Consider the following 21,942-nt stretch of genomic DNA (forward strand, 5'->3'; position numbering starts at 1 on the left):
TATATTCTTGTATATAAGAGGCAGTATTATAGTAGTTATATTCTTGTATATAGGAGGCAGTATTATAGTAGTTATATTCTTGTACATAGGGGCAGTATTATAGTAGTTATATTCTTGTATATAGGAGCAGTATTATAGTAGTTATATTCTTGTATATAGGGGTAGTATTATAGTATTTATATTCTTGTATATAGGGGCAGTATTATAGTAGTTATATTCTTGTATATAGGGGCAGTATTATAGTAGTTATATTCTTGTATACAGGGAGCAGTATTATAGTAGTTATATTCTTGTATATAGGAGCAGTATTATAGTAGTTATATTCTTGTATATAGGAGCAGTATTATAGTAGTTATTTTCTTGTATATAGGAGCAGTATTATAGTAGTTATATTCTTGTATATAGGGGGCAGTATTATAGTAGTTATATTCTTGTATATAGGGGCAGTATTATAGTAGTTATATTCTTGTATATAGGGGGCAGTATTATAGTAGTTATATTCTTGTATATAGGGGGCAGTATTATAGTAGTTATATTCTTGTATATAGGGGGCAGTATTATAGTAGTTATATTCTTGTATATAGAGGCAGTATTATAGTAGTTATATTCTTGTATATAAGGGCAGTATTATAGTAGTTATATTATTGTATATAGGGGGCAGTATTATAGTAGTTATATTCTTGTATATAGGGGGCAGTATTATAGTAGTTATATTCTTGTATATAGGGGGCAGTATTATAGTAGTTATATTCTTGTATATAGAGGCAGTATTATAGTAGTTATATTCTTGTATATAGGGAGCAGGATTATAGTAGTTATATTCTTGTATATAGGAGCAGTATCATAGTATTTATATTCTTGTATATAGGGGCAGTATTATAGAAGTTATAGTCTTGTATATAGGAGCAGTATTATAGTAGTTATAGTCTTGTATATAGGAGCAGTATTATAGTAGTTATATTCTTGTATATAGGGGGCAGTATTATTGTATTTATATTCTTGTATATAGGAGGCAGTATTATAGTAGTTATGTTCTTGTATATAGGGGGCAGTATTATAGAAGTTATAGTCTTGTATATAGGAGCAGTATTATAGTAGTTATATTCTTGTATATAGGAGCAGTATTATAGTAGATATATTCTTGTATATAGGAGCAGTATTATAGTAGTTATATTCTTCTATATAGGAACAGTATTATAGTAGTTATATTCTTGTATATAGGGGCAGTATTATAGTAGTTATATTCTTGTATATAGGAGCAGTATTATAGTAGTTATATTCTTGTATATAGGGGCAGTATTATAGTCGTTATATTCTTGTATATAGGAGCAGTATTATAGTAGATATATTCTTGTATATAGGAGCAGTATTATAGTAGTTATATTCTTGTATATAGGGGGCAGTATTATAGTAGATATATTCTTGTATATAGGAGCAGTATTATAGTAGATATATTCTTGTATATAGGGGGCAGTATGATAGTAGTTATATTCTTGTATATAGGGGGCAGTATTATAGTAGTTATATTCTTGTATATAGGGAGCAGTATTATAGTAGTTATATTCTTTTATATAGGGTGTAGTATTATAGTAGTTATATTCTTGTATATAGGGGCAGTATTATAGTAGTTATATTCTTGTATATAGGGGGCAGTATTATAGTAGTTATATTCTTGTATAAAGGGGGCAGTATTATAGTAGTTATATTCTTGTATATAGGGAGCAGTATTATAGTAGTTATATTCTTGTATATAGGGGCAGTATTATAGTAGTTATATTCTTGTATATAGGGGGCAGTATTATAGTAGTTATATTCTTGTATATAGGAGCATTATTATAGTAGTTATATTCTTGTATATAGGAGGCAGTATTATAGTAGTTATATTCTTGTATATAGGGGGCAGTATTATAGTAGTTATATTCTTGTATATAGGGGGCAGTATTATAGTAGTTATATTCTTGTATATAGGAGCAGTATTATAGTAGATATATTCTTGTATGTAGGGGACAATATTATAGTTGAACTGTATGTTGTTATGAATAATGTTAAATTTACATCCTGATTTTCCCAAGTTTCAAGAAAAGGGGAAGGGGATGTGCCCCTCCTTCCCCCAACAGATTAATGCCCAGAAGCCTCCAGAGACACAGGTCAGGCCCTGAATGCTTTAATTTTAAGGAAATGTTGCATTCTCCAAATGAATAGGAAGATTCAGCAAAAAGACAGGACCAGAAAGTGGAGACACCAGACTGGCAAAGAACTGGCGTGTGGTCTAACATAAAAGGGATATTCAAAATACTGAGAACGGAGAGGACTCCTTGGGGACATGTGACTTGAGTGCTCCGCGAGAGGCGAGCGTCTCACACATGGGGCATTACTGTAGATCTGAAGCGGGAAAATCCACATGACAATGAAATTGAGACCACACTGGGCGCTGTGCAAATGTTTACCAAGTACTAACCCTACAGTAGAAATATAAAATGTATGCAAAAGGATCAGGAACTTGTGCAAACAACAGAAATGACATATTTTCTCCACATAAGTGTAGATGGTAATATCACAACGTTCCGTCACTTGTACCCTGGGGCCGTGGTGGGACAATCTACCTGTGACCCAACTATACTGAGCGCAATGAATCTAGAACACATAACAAACTTAAAGGGGAACTCCACTGAGACAACATTCTCTCTCCGGGGGGGGGGGGAGTTTGGGCAGACCTGTGTCCAAATAAAATAAATATTTGTTTGATAAATCCATAAGGTTGAAGTTCCTCTGCTGAGTCATCACTATGAATCTAGGTTCACATTTTTAGAAAAGTTGTCACTTAACTTCTTCCACAAAGAAACAAATGGTGAAATAGTTTTGTTAAAGGGGTCACCTGGTTAAATATTTTGAATACCTTATAAGTGAATATTTACTTAATAGAGGGCTGTGCCCCATTTGAAAAAGACCCTTATCCAGAGAGAGCCAAAGCATACAGCAGCTACGAAGAGCGTCTCTCTATTGGGAGGACCCGACACATCTATGAATTACATGGAAAACCCATTGATTTGAATTGTAACTATGTAATGCCGCATTTCCCCTTTGGTGGCACTGCAGGGAAATTGAACACCTGCTCCGAGGTTCTCCATAGATCACAGGTGATCGCTGTGGGGGAGAACTTGTGATTAGCTCATTTTCGGGGAAATCTTCTAACAAAAATAAAAGCAGACAACCCATTAACGCTAGAGGGAAGATCTCTGGGTGTTAGGGTGGAAAAGAGGTAGCAACCATTACCGCTCATTCAGTGTAAGCGTTCATGTAAGTCTTATACATCTTCCATTCTTATATTATAGCTCTTGTATAACATTTTTTATTACATTTTTTACAGCTGAGAAGCAGAGAATTCATCTTCATATAACAAATAATTACAATTCCATACGGCCCCTGAGTATCCTCCAAAGATTGTTCGCTGCCATCCAGGATAAAGCCGATCGTAAAAAATGTGCGAGCGGAACAACCACATCATTTCATATACTCCGTGTCTGGAGTCTGTGGATTGAGAGCCGTGTGGGGGAACCATCTGGGAAATGTGTTGAATAAAGGGACACGAGAGGCCAAAATTTCTCAATAATCCAATAGGAGCCAAGTTGAGAAGTCATTCAAAGGAGAACGAATGTCCGGCGGCACCGGGCTACCAAGAGAACATACAGTAACACATAGAATATAGTCCTACCTATAGATCTATATCATATCCTCACTACATATGCCATTCAATCGCTCTGGTGTGGGGTGACATCATCACACTCACAGCGAGAACGTAAAAGGACTGTACCCCTTGTCCAGGTGACTGGACCCCTATATAAAAAATATATTGGGATTTAAGGCCTGAAACTTTATTTTATCAGCATTTTATATCTGCATCTTTTCTTTTTAGAATTTTATGCTGCCCTCTCCATTCATATATATATATATACACAGCTGCTTTCAAAATTGTGCTGGTTGCTCTTGGTAACAGACAGCATTTGAGTTTTACCCTGCTGTCAGACATGTGACCTAAAAGCTGAGGTTCAAGTCATGTGATTACCCCACAATGCACTACTCTCTGGTTCCAGGAAACCAGCAGAATTCGAAGGCCTAGTTCACACAGAGTTTTTTGGCGCTGATTCTGAAGCGGAAACCGCGTTGGAACCAGCGCCATAAAACGTCTGAAATCGCCCCCCCCCACCCCATTGATTTCAATGGGAAGCATTGGCTTCTTTTTCCCGGGCGGCTTTGAGCTGCTCGGAGGGAAAAAAAAGCGGCATTTCTTTTCTTGCCGCGGTTCCGCCTCTGATCTCCCACTGAAATCAATAGGAGGAGGAAAAAACCTGCGGCGATCGTTTCCGAACGTGTTTCGCCCACGATCCTCAATGGCTGCAGGCCAAAAACCGCTGCAAAAACCACGGCAAAAAAGTGCAGTCAGGTCAAAATCAGATTTTTTTTTTCTGCTTGCAAAAAACTCTGTGTAAACTAGGCCTTAAGCAGCTTTAGATGTAAATGGAGGAGAAAACACCATCAGGCCTCATGCACACGACCGTATTTTTTCCCACCCGTAAATACTGGCGTAAATACGGGTCCGGTGTCACACGTATTCCACCCGTTTTGCACCAGTATTTACGAACCCGTGCTCGTAAATATGGGTCCGGTGTCACCCGTATTCCACCCGTATTTACGGGCACGTTTTTGGCGGCAAAATAGCACTGCAGTAATCGGCAGCCCTTCTCTCTATCAGTGCAGGATAGAGAGAAGGGACAGCCTTTTCTGTAATAAAAGTTAAAGAAATTCCTACTTACCCGCCGTTGTCTTGGTGACGCGTCCCTCTCTTCACATCCAGCCCGACATCCCTGGATGACGCGGCAGTCCATGTGACCGCTGCAGCCTGTGATTGACCTGTGATTGGCTGCAGCGATCACATGGCCTGAAACGTCATCCAGGACGTCGGGCCGGATGTCGAGAGGGACGCGTCACCAAGGCAACGGGCGGGAGACCGGACTGGAGGAAGCAGGAAGTTGTCGGTAAGTATGAAAGTCTTTTATTTTTTACAGGTTTATACTGATCGGTAGTCACTGTCCAGGGTGCTGAAAGAGTTACTGCCGATCAGTTAACTCTTTCAGCTCCCTGGACAGTGACTATTTACTGACGTCGCTTAGCAACGCTGCCGTAATGACGGGTGCACACATGTAGCCACCAGTCATTACGAGAGCTCCATAGACTTCTATGGGCTGCCCGTGCCGTTATTACGGCCTGAAATAGGACATGTTCTATCTTTTTCAACGGCACGGGCACCTTCCCGTGAGAAAACGGGAAGGCACCCGTCGCCAATAGAAGTCTATGAGCCCGTTATTACGGGTCGTAATTACGACCCGTAATAACGGGAGTTTTTACGGTCGTGTGCATGAGGCCTTAGTCAGTAAATAATATACAAAGCACTCAACATTATATGCAGACAAACTGTGGAATGACAATAATATATATATATATCTGCTACTGATTTGAGGGATTAAAATCTTTTCGTCCAAGTAAAAACGATAGAACGCGTCCTTTTTTTTGTCCGTACTTACGGCACGGACTCTCCATAGAAGTCTTTGTGCGCTTCCGTAACTACGGACGGCTACGAATGTGCATATGTGACGCCAGGGGATTACCCCAGATTCCTCCGTTTTTTAGTGGATCCGTAAATACGGATGTATCACAGGCCGTATTTACGGACACCCTTCCGTATATATGTGGATGATTTACGGATGACTATGAATTACTACGGATCCGTATTTACGGATGGATGAAAAATACGATTATGTGCGCGGGGCCTAAAGGGTCACGTCTGATATCCTTCTGATGGTCTCCTTTATGTTCCTACCCATGTGACAGCCTGGAAGACATTAGGTCCATATGAAGCGCTCCTTACCTGTGGACATAGTGAAGCTGGTGGACCGAGTCGATGGCCATGACCATTTCGGCCAAGTAGAATCGCGCCATGTCCTCCGGTAACCGATCCTCAAACTTACTGAGCAGAGTGAGGAGGTCTCCTCCGACATAATAATCCATAACCAGGTACTGCGGGGGAGGGGAGACAGAATAAATGAGAAATCAATCAATCATTCTCCAAATTCGACACCTATTTCTTCTGTATAAAACGTAATTATCCGTTTAAAGGGAAAGCTGGGTGACAACTCATGTGGCCGCCATCACGGCTACAGAGCTTTGCCGGAGTCCTGAATGGCCAAGCTGCCTAGCGTTACCGTGATCAGGTAGGCAGTCTGGAAAAGCCGGGTAACAAGTGGGCGCGGGCAGTAATGGTGGCCATATTGATTACCTCCCAGCTTTCCCGTGATCGGACATTTTGATGACTCACGATTTTTTATATATATTTTTTTGTTATTTAGGAGATAGTTCTCTGAAATTAACCCCCTCCTCCAGGACAGTTTAGTAGAGGACATTTAGCCATGGCGGTAACGCTGCCATTTATAGAAAACGACTAGATTACAGATGTAAAGGTTTCTGGGCTATGAATGGAAAGTAATGGAGGCAATCACCCCCGGCATATAATATAACATTGACAATAATAGACGTTCTGGGAGTCATTTCTGGCCGGAGCGCTCAGTTTCCGATCGTTTCCATCTTTCGCCGCAGATATTGCCGTGTTAACGCTCCGGCCACATTTCGCTTTTCATTAGTTCTGTTTAAGTTGTTTTCATAAGGATTTCGGAGGGATTTAGCGCGCTTACCTCAGTATTAGAGGGACAGATCTATGACTTAAGCAGCTGTGAAATCCCACCCGAGGCCCAGACCCTCCCAGAGGCACCCGTCTGCCCGTTACTTTACCACCGATTCATCTATCGCAACAAATCCGAAGGAAATTTTTATCACAAGGAAAAAATGCTCAAAACCTTAAAAGATTTTATCACGAACGCCACAAATTCACTACGAATTTTACCGGCACGGCTGACAGGTGAAGTACATTGAAGCAAAGTGCTTAATCTGTACAAGCTGCCTCGCAAAACTGTGCAAAGGCACCCTAATACTTCTCATGGCTGAGGGTTTGTTACAATTGTATCCAGTTTACACATCTATGGCCAATTCACAGGAGACTCCGTTACCGGCCTCCGTCGCAGATCCGGCCCAAATGCGCTATTACTGCACTATTGTTTTCAGTAAAACTACGAACACCCCAACAGAAACCCGACAGAACTTAAAGTCAATGGGTTCTGCCGGGCGCCGATGGTGTCTGTTGTACAACGGAACCGACGCTTCCTTTAATTTAGTTGTTCTGCCTCTCATACGGAACAGGACAACGGAAAGATCGCCACAGATGTGAACGAGGCCTAAAAAGTCTGGACTCCAGGCTGATACATTTTATCCGCAGTGATACATTGTAACAAACCAACAGGACAAGAGAGAGATTTGTGCTACTGATGTGTTTGGTTAAGGGCCTGTTCACACCAGCATTGCGTTATCGTGGAGGGGTTCCGTTGGAGCTTTCCGTCGGGGGAACCAATCAACTGAAAGGCGGACGGAAACCATAGCTTATGTTTGTATCACCATTGATCTCGATGGTGACGGAAATTTTGCTAATGGTTTCCGTTTGTCACCGTTGTGAAAGGGTTCCGTTGTTTTCGACGGAATCAAAAAAGTCGATTGCGCTATTAATTCCGTCAACGATGACAAACGGAAACCATAAGCAACGGAAGCATTAACATTGAAATCAATGATAATGTAAACGGAAAACTGTGGTTTCTGTTTGCCTTTCCATTGAAGGGTTCCTCCGACTGAAAGGTCCGACGGAACCCCTCAACGGAAACCAACGCTGATGTGAACCCAGCCTTACGGAGCATTGTCTGGACTAGATACAACTGTAACAAATTCTCAGGTCTGAAAAGTATTAACTCTGTACAATTTTTAAGCCATTTGATGTACACTAGAATATTTCCATTCACTGACAGCAAGCAGAGATCTTGGCCACAATGAGGATTTAAAACAAAGTGTATTTAAAAGTTGTCGAATTTTTCATTCTACAATAATTGACCTTTATTTACATACATCTGGAGTAGGACTTCCAAGATTACATCCTATGCAAGTCTGTGAAATGCGTTCTTTGCTGTGGTGCATTGCAGGACATGTAGTCTTCACAGCAAGCAATGTACTGTAGACTGATGCAGGGAAAAAAAACGCATTCCCTCACAATGCTTTGCATTAGAGTGTCACCAGAGTCCTGACATAGTATATACAGCAAGTCCGGCACTGGGTAATGTTTTATAAAAATCAAGCCCAAGAAAACCCAAAATGAATCTGACGGTTGGCGATGGAGAATGTGCCCCTTTTCTCTAGCTCAGATGATTATGGGTGCCAATAAAACCAGCCTAGACAGGAACTCACCAAATAGTTGTCATCCTGGAAGGCATAGTGCAGAGTAGTAATCCACTGGCTGTCGCCATTCACCAACACGTCTCTCTCTTCCCGGAAGCAGGCTGTCTGAGGGGCAAATAGAGGCAAAGTCACGGAGCTGTCCACAGAGGGGGTCATTCACACAAAACTTCAAAGGTTTTCTATACCTGGATATTCATCCTCAAAGTCTATGGTTATCTTTAAACATCACTTCCAGGCTACATATAAAGTATAGTCACTGTGTACTCCAGAGCTGCACTCACTATTCTGCTGGTGGAGTCACTGTGTACATACATTACATTACTTATCCTGTACTAATCCTGAGTTACATCCTGTATTATACTCCAGAGCTGCACTCACTATTCTGCTGGTGGAGTCACTGTGTATATACATTACATTACTTATCCTGTACTGATCCTGAGTTATATCCTGTATTATACTACAGAGCTGTACTCACTATTCTGCTGGTGGAGTCACTGTGTACATACATTACTTATCCTGTACTGATCCGGAGTTACATCCTGTATTATACTCCAGAGCTGCACTCACTATTCTGCTGGTGGAGTCACTGTGTACATACATTACATTACTTATCCTGTACTGATCCTGAGTTACATCCTGTATTATACTCCAGAGCTGCACTCACTATTCTGCTGGTGGAGTCACTGTGTACATACATTACTTATCCTGCACTGATCCTGAGTTACATCCTGTATTATACTCCAGAGCTGCACTCACTATTCTGCTGGTGGAGTCACTGTGTGCATATATGACATTACTTATCCTGTACTGATCCTGAGTTATATCCTGTATTATACTCCAGAGCTGCACTCACTATTCTGCTGGTGGAGTCACTGTGTACATACATTACATATCCTGTACTGATCCCGAGTTACATCCTGTATTATACTCCAGAGCTGCACTCACTATTCTGCTGGTGGAGTCACTGTGTACATACATTACATTAATTATCCTGTACTGATCCTGAGTTACATCCTGTATTATACTCCAGAGCTGCACTCACTATTCTGCTGGTGGAGTCACTGTGTACATACATTACATTAATTATCCTGTACTGATCCTGAGTTACATCCTGTATTATACTCCAGAGCTGCACTCACTATTCTGCTGGTGGAGTCACTGTGTACATACATTAACTTACTTATCCTGTACTGATCCTGAGTTATATCCTGTATTATACTCCAGAGCTGCACTCACTACTATGCTGGCAGAGTCACTGTGTACATACATTACTTATCCTGTACTGATCCTGAGTTATATCCTGTATTATACTCCAGAGCTGCACTCACTATTCTGCAGGTGGAGTCACTGTGTACATACATTACTTATCCTGTACTGATCCTGAGTTACATCCTGTATTATACTCCAGAGCTGCACTCACTATTCTGCTGGTGTAGTCACTGTGTACATACATTACATTACTTATCGTGTACTGATCCTGAGTTACATCCTGTATTATACTCCAGAGTTGCACTCACTATTCTGCTGGTGGAGTCACTGTGTGCATACATTACATTACTTATCCTGTACTGATCCTGAGTTACATCCTGTATTATACCCCAGAGCTGCACTCACTATACTGCTGGTGGCGTCACTGTGTACATATATTACATTACTTATCCTGTACTGACCCTGAGTTACATCCTGTATTATATTCCAGAGCTGCACTCACTATTCTGCTGGTGGAGTCACTGTGTACATACATTACTTATCCTGTACTGATCCTGAGTTACATCCTGTATTATACTCCAGAGCTGCACTCACTATTCTGCTGGTGGAGTCACTGTGTACATACATTACTTATCCTGTAATGATACTGAGTTAAATCATGTATTATACTCCAGAGCTGTACTCACTATTCTGCTGGTGGAGTCACTGTGTACATACATTACATTACTTATCCTGTACTGATCCTGAGTTACATCCTGTATTATACTCCAGAGCTGCACTCCCTATTCTGCTGGTGGAGTCACTGTGTATATACATTACATTACTTATCCTGTACTGATCCTGAGTTATATCCTGTATTATACTCCAGAGCTGCACTCACTATTCTGCTGGTGGAGTCACTGTGTACATACATTACATTACTTATCCTGTACTGATCCACATCCTGTATTATAATGCATGATGCTCAAGTGCCCATTTGTTGGCGCTTTTGTCGGTGGACAAGGGTTGGCATGGGCTGGTCTGCGGCCCATATGTAGCAAGTTGAAATACTCTGAATGTTCTGACACCTTTCGATCATAGTCAGTAGTAACTTTTTCTGTAATTTGTGTTACAGTAGCTCTTCTGTGGAATCGGACCAGACGTGTAGCTTTTACTCCCGAAGCACATCAATGATCCTTGGACCCCCATGATCCTGTCACCAGTCGTCCTTCCTTGGAGCCGTTTTGGTCGGTACTAACCACTGTATACCGGGAACAACCAATAAGACTGGACGTTCTGGGGATGCTCTGACCCAGTCGTCTACACATCACAATTTGACCCTCGTCAGTCACTTAGATCTTTACACTCCATTTCTCCTGCTTCGGACATCAACTTCAAGAACTGACTGATCACTTGCTGCCGAATATATCCCCCCCCTCCTCATCAGGCGCCATTGTAACCAGATCATTAATGGATCCTCATCAGAGGATTTAATGTTTCGGCTGATCGGTGTGTAATTAAACACATAACTGTCTCTACTCAAACCAAGTAGGGAATAAATATTGATTCGGATGGTGATTTGGATCACTATTGTATATATCACTATCTGGCTTGCATAGTAACAGTTATGTGTGTGGACATTGATGTAGATGGTGATTTGGAGGCAATAGTCTCCATGACAAGACCGCACATGACAAAAATCGGAAGGGGCATGTCATCAAAATCTCTCAGTAGTGCAGCCTCAGGATTTGGACGTGTACCATGAAAGAAATTCTGAAGACAACCTGTACCTTTGTGATGACCGTCAGTTTTGTCATCTACACCATCTACATCAATGTCTACACATATACAATCATATCTGTCACTGCCAGGTAAGTAGAGTGTGATTTGGATCCACGTGAGGACTTCATGATAACACTGCAACCTTGTGTGATCCAAATCACCATCCACATTATTATCTACATATAACCTGCCCTAAACTGGCATCTTTATGTAGACATAGATGTGAATGGTGATTTCAGCCAAACTCAATAGAGAAAAAAATCACGGCCAGAAAATATTGCAGGAAGAAGAGGAAAAAGACGGACAACAACAAGATGAACGGATAAAATTACAAACAATGCAATAATACAAAACGTCCGGTGTTACAAAAAATATTTTTTTTTCGAAAATAGACATTTTCAGAGCGCTACCAAAACACTTGTGTAGCGAGCGATCGAAGGAAAAGTACAGGAGTGCGTGGAACTTGTGCAGGAACTCTTAACCTCTCTGCTGAGCGCAGCTACATTTCAACAAGGTTTTTCTTGGCAAAATCGTCCGTAATTGGGACATTCCATCAGAGGCCTTTTCTCGTATTCTGAAGAAAGCGAAGATTTATTTTACTTTTAAAGTCATGTTGTAAATACGGCCAAAAGAAATGGGTTTTGGGCAGAACAATCTAATTTTTGAAAAGCCGAGGGGGGTGTAAAACTACCATAAAGTGCAAGTAAACAGGCACATAACGCAAACAACCTGCTCCCCGCGCAAAAGGAACCACCACATTAACTGTCCTTATAATTTGTTAGAGATTTGGAGGTAACAAAACTATTTTAAAGGACAAGTCAAAGCTCCTATGAACACGACTGAAGAAAGCTTCTAAAATACAAAAATAGGTATTTGCTAAATTTTACTTTTCATATCATCTGTATAATTTCTCCTGTGTTCACTGTGGTCCCCTATTGAATAATCCAATTTGTAAAAGCTGCCCCTAGGGGCAAGAACATAATTACTATAATACTGCTCCTATATACAAGAATATAACTACTATAATACTGCTCCTATATACAAGAATATATCTACTATAATACTGCCCCTATATACAAGAATATAACTACTATAATACTGACTCCTATATACAAGAATATAACTACTATAATACTGCCCCTATATACAAGAATATATCTACTATAATACTGCCCCTATATACAAGAATATAACTACTATAATACTGCTCCTATATACAAGAATATAACTACTATAATACTGCCTCCTATATACAAGAATATAACTACTATAATACTGCTCCTATATACAAGAATATAACTACTATAATACTGCTCCTATATACAAGAATATAACTACTATAACACTGCCCCCTATATACAAGAATATATCTACTATAATACTGCTCCTATATACAAGAGTATAACTACTATAATACTGCCCCCTATATACAAGAATATAACTACTATAATATTGCCCCCTATATACAAGAATATAACTACTATAATACTGCCCCTATATACAAGAATATAACTACTATAATACTGCCCCCTATATACAAGAATATAACTACTATAATATTGCCCCCTATATACAAGAATATAACTACTATAATACTGCTCCTATACACAAGAATATAACTACTATAAAACTGCCCCTATATACAAGAATATAACTACTATAATACTTCTCCTATATACAAGAAAATAACTACCATAATACTGCCCCTGTATACAAGAAAATAACTACTATAATACTGCTCCTATATACAAGAATATAACTACTATAATACTGCTCCTATATACAAGAATATAACTACTATAATACTGCCCCTATATACAAGAATATAACTACTATAATACCGCCTCATATATATAAGAATATAACTACTATAATACTGCCCCTATATACAAGAATATAACTACTATAATACTGCTCCTATATACAAGAATATAACTACTATAATACTGCCCCCTATAGAAGAGAATATAACTACTATAATACTGCCTCCTATATACAAGAATATAACTACTATAATACTGCTCCTATATACAAGAATATAACTACTATAAGACTGCCCCTATATACAAGAATATAACTACTATAATACTGCCCCTATATACAAGAATATAACTACTATAATACCGCCTCATATATATAAGAATATAACTACTATAATACTGCCCCTATATACAAGAATATAACTACTATAATACTGCCCCTATATACAAGAATATAACTACTATAATACTGCCCCCTATATACACACACACGAATATAACTACTATAATACTGCCGCCCATATACAAGAATATAACTACTATAATACTGCTCCTATATACAAGAATATAACTACTATAATACTGCCCCTATATACAAGAATATAACTACTATAATACTGCCCCCTATGTACAAGAATATAACTACTATAATACTGCTCCTATATACAAGAATATAACTACTATAATACTGCCCCCTATATACAAGAACATAACTACTATAATACTGCCCCTATATACAAGAATATAACTACTATAATACTGCCCCTATATACAAGAATATAACTACTATAATACTGCCCCTATATACAAGAATATAACTACTATAATACAGCCCCCTATATACAAGAATATAACTACTATAATACTGCCCCCTATATACAAGAATATAACTACTATAATACTGCACCTATATACAAGAATATAACTACTATAATACTACCCTCTATATACAAGAATATAACTACTATAATACTGCCGCCTATATACAAGAATATAACTACTATAATACTGCCCCCTATATACAAGAATATAACTACTATAATACTGACCCCTATATACAAGAATATAACTACTATAATACTGCTCCTATATACAAGAATATAACTACTATAATACTGCCCCTATATACAAGAATATAACTACTATAATACTGCCCCTATATACAAGAATATAACTACTATAATACTGCCCCTATATACAAGAATAAAAAATACTATAATACTGCCCCCTATGGGTAAGACCATGGATCTAAACAGAAGTGATCAGGAGTTTCTTAGTGAAGTGTCAGAAATATAATGATGATACTTCTCACACGGTTGTAATATACAATAAGTAAATTTTTTCCCAGATACATATATAAATTATCAGAAGACGACGACTCGCGGATTTACATTTACTGGTAGGATATAGAGGAAGTTGGTATTGCAGTGTAATAAACTTCAGTAATATTTACATATAGGAAGGAGGTTTCCCAATAATCAGGATCTGAATACATACAAAGTTTACAGAACAATCACTGTATATATATATATATATACACACACACACACACACACACACACACACATTTTTCAAAATAATTTACACTTTGGACAATCTATTCCAGTTGCCCCGTTAACGTCAGACACAGATACAGTATTATTTGATCATTGAAGTTTCATTTTATGTTGATATTTTATATTTGTCTATTTAATCGACTTTTTTTGTTAACCTCCACAATCCCATGCTATCCCGAGCAGTCTGATTCATGAATGAAATTCAGACCTGCAGTAAAGTCTGACACACAGGCAGAGCAGGAGGAGAGAGGAAGTTTGAAAGTAGATAAATCATCCAGAACCTCTAGGTTCTCGAACAGTAGGAGACAGATGGAAGCAAGAGGCAAAATACAACTGCAGGTTCGCATTCTATTCATCTGGGACACATCTCTGGACGGTTGTAATGGAGGTTTTATGTATCTGTGAACGATGAGAAATGTCTCTCTTCACCATTGGCACATCTTATGCCAATGTCTTTTACCGCCATATCTACCATAGCGGAGCGGTCAGGGTCAGCAGAACATGAGATTGCTCAGGAAAAAACACGAATGTGATTTCAATAAGGGATAAGCAGCTGCAGACCATTCTAACACCGCTTATCTCCTGGGAAACAAAGAATCAGACAGGGCAATAGAAGACATGTAGAGCTGCACATCTAGCAAGGAGGGGGGTGTTTACCCAGCATGCTCTACAGGAGACGAGCGACAAGTATGGACCCCAAATGCCAAGATATTTTCATCCCAGGAAGACGTCTATTTTAATTTCCTTGGAATTTCTTCGCTCCATTTGCTGCCATGGAGAATTCTGTTTATCAAATATTTTGCCCCGAGAAAATCGGGTGACGAGAATGTTTTTCTGGCGTTGCTGCTCACTTTTCCCTGAGGCCTTCGGAAGACATTGGTCTTAACATACCTGCAGCTGGGGAACTACAAGTCTAAGGCGCAGTTCACACTGAGTATTTTGCAGGCAGAAAATTCTGCCCGGAAAAATCTGCTCAGTTTTTTCGCCGCGATATTTGCCACGTTTTATTACCTATTACTCTAATGGGCAAAGGAAAAAAACTGTGAGCGTTTTTTTAGGGCTTTGAGGCGGAAAACGTCTCGAGAGGCCATGCCGGTTTTTTTTCCGAGCGTTTTTTTCCGCTCGCGAGAAAAAAAACGCCTCCGCCTCCCATTGAGATCAATGGGAGGCATATTCGCCCATTTTTTTGGGGAGGAATTTTCTACGCGGTTTCCGCATCAAAAAAAAAAGTGTGTACAGGGCCTAAAGCCGTATTCACACAGTGCAGATTTTGAAGCCACAATCAGAAGTGGATTAAAAAAAAAAAGGAGTAGCATTTGTATTATATACTTCCCCATCCTTTATAATCCACACCTAGTTGTGGCTTGAAAAACTGCATTCAAAAACTGCACTGTGTGAATAAGGCCTTGGCAGGCCATGACTATAGATTGCCGCCACCACCACACATGAAGCATCATCAGATTGCCACCACTATTCTGTGTCCTCCACAAATATGTCCACAGTAGCCTCTATTATCTTGGTGTAGCGCAGAGCTCTGCTCATCCTGATCCACCTGGTTCATGAACAGAATAACAAAACCGCAGTGAAGACTGACACCTACACAGGGAGAAAGGGGGGATGTATTGCTCACAAACAATGCTGATTTAGAGGTCATTCCCTTATGTGGCTGGGATACAGATGGATGTTCATCCTAATCTTCCTTGTTAATAAATAGAATACCAAAACGACAGTGAATACTGACACCTACACAGGCATAGGAGAGAGGAAGAGCAGGGAAATGTAAGGCTCACAAACATTCCCTTATGTGGCTGGGATACAGACGACTGTTCATCCTGATCTTCCTGGTTCATGTACAGAATATGAAAACCACAGGACAACTGACACCTACACAGGCAGTGCCATTAGAAAGAACAACAGGGGAATGTAATGCTCTCTTCCAATGCGGATTTATAGGCCACTCAGGGTCTGTGGAAAGGTGGGTGACAATAGGGTTGCTATTTTATTAGCGGAGGTGCCCTTTAAGAACTTTGCCCCCAGAACTCACAATCTAATACACTCATCTTCCAGTGTCATCATCAGCAGCAGCTGCGTCACCGTGAACGTCTCCGTCCAATCAGCAGGAAAAATCAAAATTTCGCAGTTTTCAGCGAACGGGAAAATATTTGCACTTTACGACCTCAGACCAAAACTACACGGAGAACGGCGGACGTGGGATCATCTCTGGCGATCAAAGGGTCTGAGATGCGGAAATAAAAAATCTCAGAAATGTTCGTGTTCAGCGAATACGCGGCTCCCGCCACCGATTATAAATGGACGCAGAACAATTACTTTCCAGGAGCCGGCTCCCCGCTCTGTCTTACGAGGTGCAGCAGTCATATATGGGCAGTTGCCGCTTCTCCTGGAGGGGGCGGTGGATACGTATTTTTCCCCGTATTGCGTTTCATCATCAACTGACCTTCAGCGTCTGCACAGCTGGATGACCAAAGAGAACGTACGAGCCCCCCCCCCCCCCCACTGCTACATCAATAACACAAAAACATAATACACAAAGCAAATGCATAAAAAGCAATTCCATAATGTAATCTTATTACCAGAATCGTGCCGATCGCTACAAGGGGGCTCCAATGATAAGGTGCGGGGAGGCCACTGATCTACACCTTCCCTGCCTACACGTCCCAGGGACTATAGCCAGTCATACCCACTTCTACCCAGTCATATATAGCCAGTCATACCCACTTATACCCAGTCATACCCACTTCTACCCAGTCATATATAGCCAGACATACCCACTTCTACCCAGTCATATATAGCCAGTCATACCCAGTCATACCCACTTCTACCCATTCATATATAGCCAGAGATACCCACTTCTACCCAGTCATATATAGCCAGTCATACCCACTTCTACCCAGTCATATATAGCCAGTCATACCCACTTCTACCCAGTCATATATAGCCAGTCATACCCACTTCTACCCAGTCATATATAGCCAGTCATACCCACTTCTACCCAGTCATATATAGCCAGTCATACCAAATTCTACCCAGTCAGATATAGCCAGTTATACCCACTTCTACCCAGTCATACCCACTTATACCCAGTCATACCCACTTATACCCAGTCATATATAGCCAGACATACCCACTTCTACCCAGTCATATATAGCCAGTCATACCCACTTCTACCCAGTCATACCCACTTCTACCCATTCATATATAGCCAGATACCCACTTCTACCCAGTCATATATAGCCAGTCATACCCACTTCTACCCAGTCATATATAGCCAGACATACCCACTTCTACCCAGTCATACCCACTTCTACCCAGTCATATATAGCCAGTCACACCCACTTCTACCCAGTCATATATAGCCAGTCACACCCACTTCTACCCATTCATATATAGCCAGATACCCACTTCTACCCAGTCATATATAGCCAGTCATACCCACTTCTACCCAGTCATATATAGCCAGACATACCCACTTCTACCCAGTCATACCCACTTCTACCCAGTCATATATAGCCAGTCATACCCACTTCTACCCAGTCATATATAGCCAGTCACACCCACTTCTACCCAGTCATATATAGCCAGTCATACCCACTTATACCAGTCATATATAGCCAGTCATACCCACTTCTACCCAGTCATATATAGCCAGTTATACCCAGTTATACCAGTCATATATAGCCAGTCATACCCACTTATACCCAGTCATACCCACTTATACCAGTCATATATAGCCAGTCATACCCACTTCTACCCAGTCATATATAGCCAGTTATACCCACTTATACCAGTCATATAAAGCCAGTCATACCCACTTCTAGTATTATAGTAGTTATATTCTTGTATATAGGGAGCAGTATTATAGTAGTTGTATTCTTGTATATAGGAGCAGTATTATAGTAGCTGTATTCTTGTATATAGGAGCAGTATTATAGTAGGTGTATTCTTGTATGTAGGGGGCAGTATTATAGTAGTTATATTCTTGTATATAGGAGCAGTATTATAGTAGTTATATTCTTGTATATAGGAGCAGTATTATAGTAGTTATATTCTTGTATATAGGGGCAGTATTATAGTAGTTATATTCTTGTATATAGGAGCAGTATTATAGTAGTTATATTCTTGTATATAGGGAGCAGTATTATAGTAGTTATATTCTTGTATATAGGAGCAGTATTATAGTAGTTATATTCTTGTATATAGGGGGAAGTATTATAGTAGTTATATTCCTGTATATAGGAGAAGTATTATAGTAGCTATATTCTTGTATATAGGGGCAGTATTATAGTAGTTGTATTCTTGTATATAAGAGCAGTATTATAGTAGTTATATTCTTGTATATAGGGGGCAGTATTATAGTAGTTATATTCTTGTATATAGGGAGCAGTATTATAGTAGTTGTATTCTTGTATATAGGAGCAGTATTATAGTAGTTATATTCTTGTATATAGGAGCAGTATTATAGTAGTTATATCCTTGTATATAGGGGCAATATTATAGTAGTTATATTCTTGTATATAGGGGCAGTATTATAGTAGTTATATTCTTGTATATAGGGGGCAGTATTATAGTAGTTATATTCTTGTATATAGGAGCAGTATTATAGTAGTTATATTCTTGTATATAGGGGGCAGTATTATATTAGTTATATTCTTGTATATGGGCGGCAGTATTATAGTACTTATATTCTTGTATATAGGGGCAGTATTATAGTAGTTATATTCTTGTATATAGGGGGCAGTATTATAGTAGTTATATTCTTGTATATAAGGGGCACTATTATAGTAGTTATATTCTTGTATATAGGGAGCAGTATTAAAGTAGTTATATTCCTGTATATAGGAACAGTATTATAGTAGTTATATTCTTGTATATATGAGCAGTATTATAGTAGTTGTATTCTTGTATGTAGGGGGCAGTATTATAGTAGTTATATTCTTGTATATAGGGGGCAGTATTATAGTAGTTATATTCTTGTATATAGGAGCAGTATTATAGTAGCTATATTCTTGTGTATAGGAGCAGTATTATAGTAGTTATATTCTTGTACATAGGGGGAAGTATTATAGTAGTTATATTCTTGTATATAGGGGGCAGTATTATAGTAGTTGTATTCTTGTATATAGGAGCAGTATTATAGTAGTTGTATTCTTGTATATAGGAGCAGTATTATAGTAGTTATATTCTTGTATGTAGGGGGCAGTATTATAGTAGTTATATTCTTGTACATACGGGGCAGTATTATAGTAGTTATATTCTTGTATATAGGGGCAGTATTATAGTAGTTATATTCTTGTATATAGGGGGCAGTATTATAGTAGTTATATTCTTGTATATAGGGAGCAGTATTATAGTAGTTGTATTCTTGTATATAGGAGCAGTATTATAGTAGTTATATTCTTGTATATAGGGGCAGTATTATAGTAGTTATATCCTTGTATATAGGGGCAATATTATAGTAGTTATATTCTTGTATATAGGGGCAGTATTATAGTAGTTATATTCTTGTATATAGGGGGCAGTATTATAGTAGTTATATTCTTGTATATAGGAGCAGTATTACAGTAGTTATATTCTTGTATATAGTAGTAGTATTATATTAGTTATATTCTTGTATATAGGAGGCAGTATTATAGTAGTTATATTCTTGTATATAGGAGCAGTATTATAGTAGTTATATTCTTGTATATAGGAGCAGTATTACAGTAGTTATATTCTTGTATATAGGGGGCAGTATTATAGTAGTTATAATCTACAGTAAAAGTAGCTTTCAACTGTCTATTAGATGTAAGGTACTTGTTATAGACGTAAGGGGTGCTATATGAATAGCTATTGGAGAGCAAGGGGCCCATATGCGGTTTTTGCAAAAAGGTCCTCTGTCTACGCCTACGTAGATAGATAGATAGATAGATAGATAGATAGATAGATAGATAGATAGATAGATAGATAGATAGATAGATAGATAGATAGATAGATAGATAGATAGATAGATAGATAGATAGGAAACTTTGCTTAATACAATTTTTACTATGATTTTATCAGTGATAGTAATTGTGACTAGACCAAGGATATAACCATGATATATATATACACGCACTCAGCAGATATACGGTAATGCGGCTTTCATCACTTTAACTTTTGTGCTGTTGACTTTATTTTTTCTTTCAGCTCACGAGTTCCTTACACGTAGATCATTAGAATAGTTTCCGTAGTCCCGTGCTGGTCAGTTTACAAAGACTTCTAGTTTACATTCGGAAATATGAAATGGTGAAGTTAATCCTATACAATCATGCAGGACATACCTGTGCAGATTGCAGACAGTCGCTGTACATAGAACACCGCACGTTTCGCCCCCACGCAGTTAATTAACTGTGGTCATAAATAATTTCATATTATGTTACACCCCAGGATTATTATCATCCTTAGGCCAAAAAGACGGGAATAAGCTGGTAATTACTATCACAGATATGTATGAAAAAGTTCTCTGTCTTTGTGGGACATCGAGTTCTCCAACATTACATTCTCAGCTGCTGTTTCACAACTTTCGGAAAGCTGGGTGTCAGTCGCGGTTAGAGTTGTAATGACAGCCATACTGGCACAACTTTCCCAAAAACAGATATAACTAATGGGTTAATGGCATTTTTAACAAACTGATAATAACTATAATTTCCATATAGTGCACCTATGGCCTATACAGTTTCTGGGACAGGAAGTAGCTATCTGACTGCTAACACTGGCAGCCATATTTGTGCTCATGTGGTTACTTTCCTTGTCACCTGGTCACCCCAGACCGTCCTCCACAGCTCCTTTACAACAATGGCGCGGTGATCTTAGGATTCCTATTGGACTGTCGGAAAGACGATCTGCTGAATATACAGCACACATCCTATTATGGTGATCCACTGTCATTAGGGCATTTAATAGGGGCCTTAATAAAATGGGTATTTGCTCTTCTGTCATTGGCTGGATATCAACAAGAATGCTTCCTTTCAATGACAACTAGCAAAGTTCTTAATTTTTTACTATCCAGCGATTAAGCTTTATTTACACTGAAAGCTTTATAAGATCTATGAAGAAGGAATTGTTTCGGGAGCTCAGTAATTCTGAGTAGTATGAGGCACTGAACGCCGCGTGCCTCATTCTGATTTCCGCCATATTTATTGTGACTATTTGCCCAGACTAAACAATCACTGCCTGCACTTTGTAGAACTCCCGTCGACCTCCAACAACACGGTTAAAAATTTCAGGAAACCTTCCGG

At 39.1% G+C, this 21,942-nt stretch overlaps 1 protein-coding gene across 9 annotated transcripts in view; it reads right to left on the reverse strand.

The window, feature by feature from the left end:
• The window catches only part of CDC42BPA (CDC42 binding protein kinase alpha), a 177,600-nt gene that overhangs the window by 96,439 nt on the left and 59,219 nt on the right, over positions 1-21,942 (reverse strand). For all 9 annotated transcript variants that reach the window (XR_012883290.1, XM_075863426.1, XM_075863428.1 and 6 more), the window contains exons 4-5: positions 8,392-8,487; positions 5,924-6,072 (exon numbers count right to left, since the gene is read on the reverse strand). Coding sequence is in view for 8 of the 9 variants with exons in the window: in XM_075863426.1 (XP_075719541.1) it covers positions 5,924-6,072; positions 8,392-8,487 (245 nt within the window). In the remaining variant the exon portion in view is untranslated. The remainder of the gene's footprint in view (positions 1-5,923; positions 6,073-8,391; positions 8,488-21,942) is intronic.

The sequence above is a fragment of the Rhinoderma darwinii genome, chromosome 4 (genome assembly GCF_050947455.1).
Source record: "Rhinoderma darwinii isolate aRhiDar2 chromosome 4, aRhiDar2.hap1, whole genome shotgun sequence".
In the NCBI taxonomy this organism is placed as follows: Eukaryota; Metazoa; Chordata; class Amphibia; order Anura; family Rhinodermatidae; genus Rhinoderma; species Rhinoderma darwinii.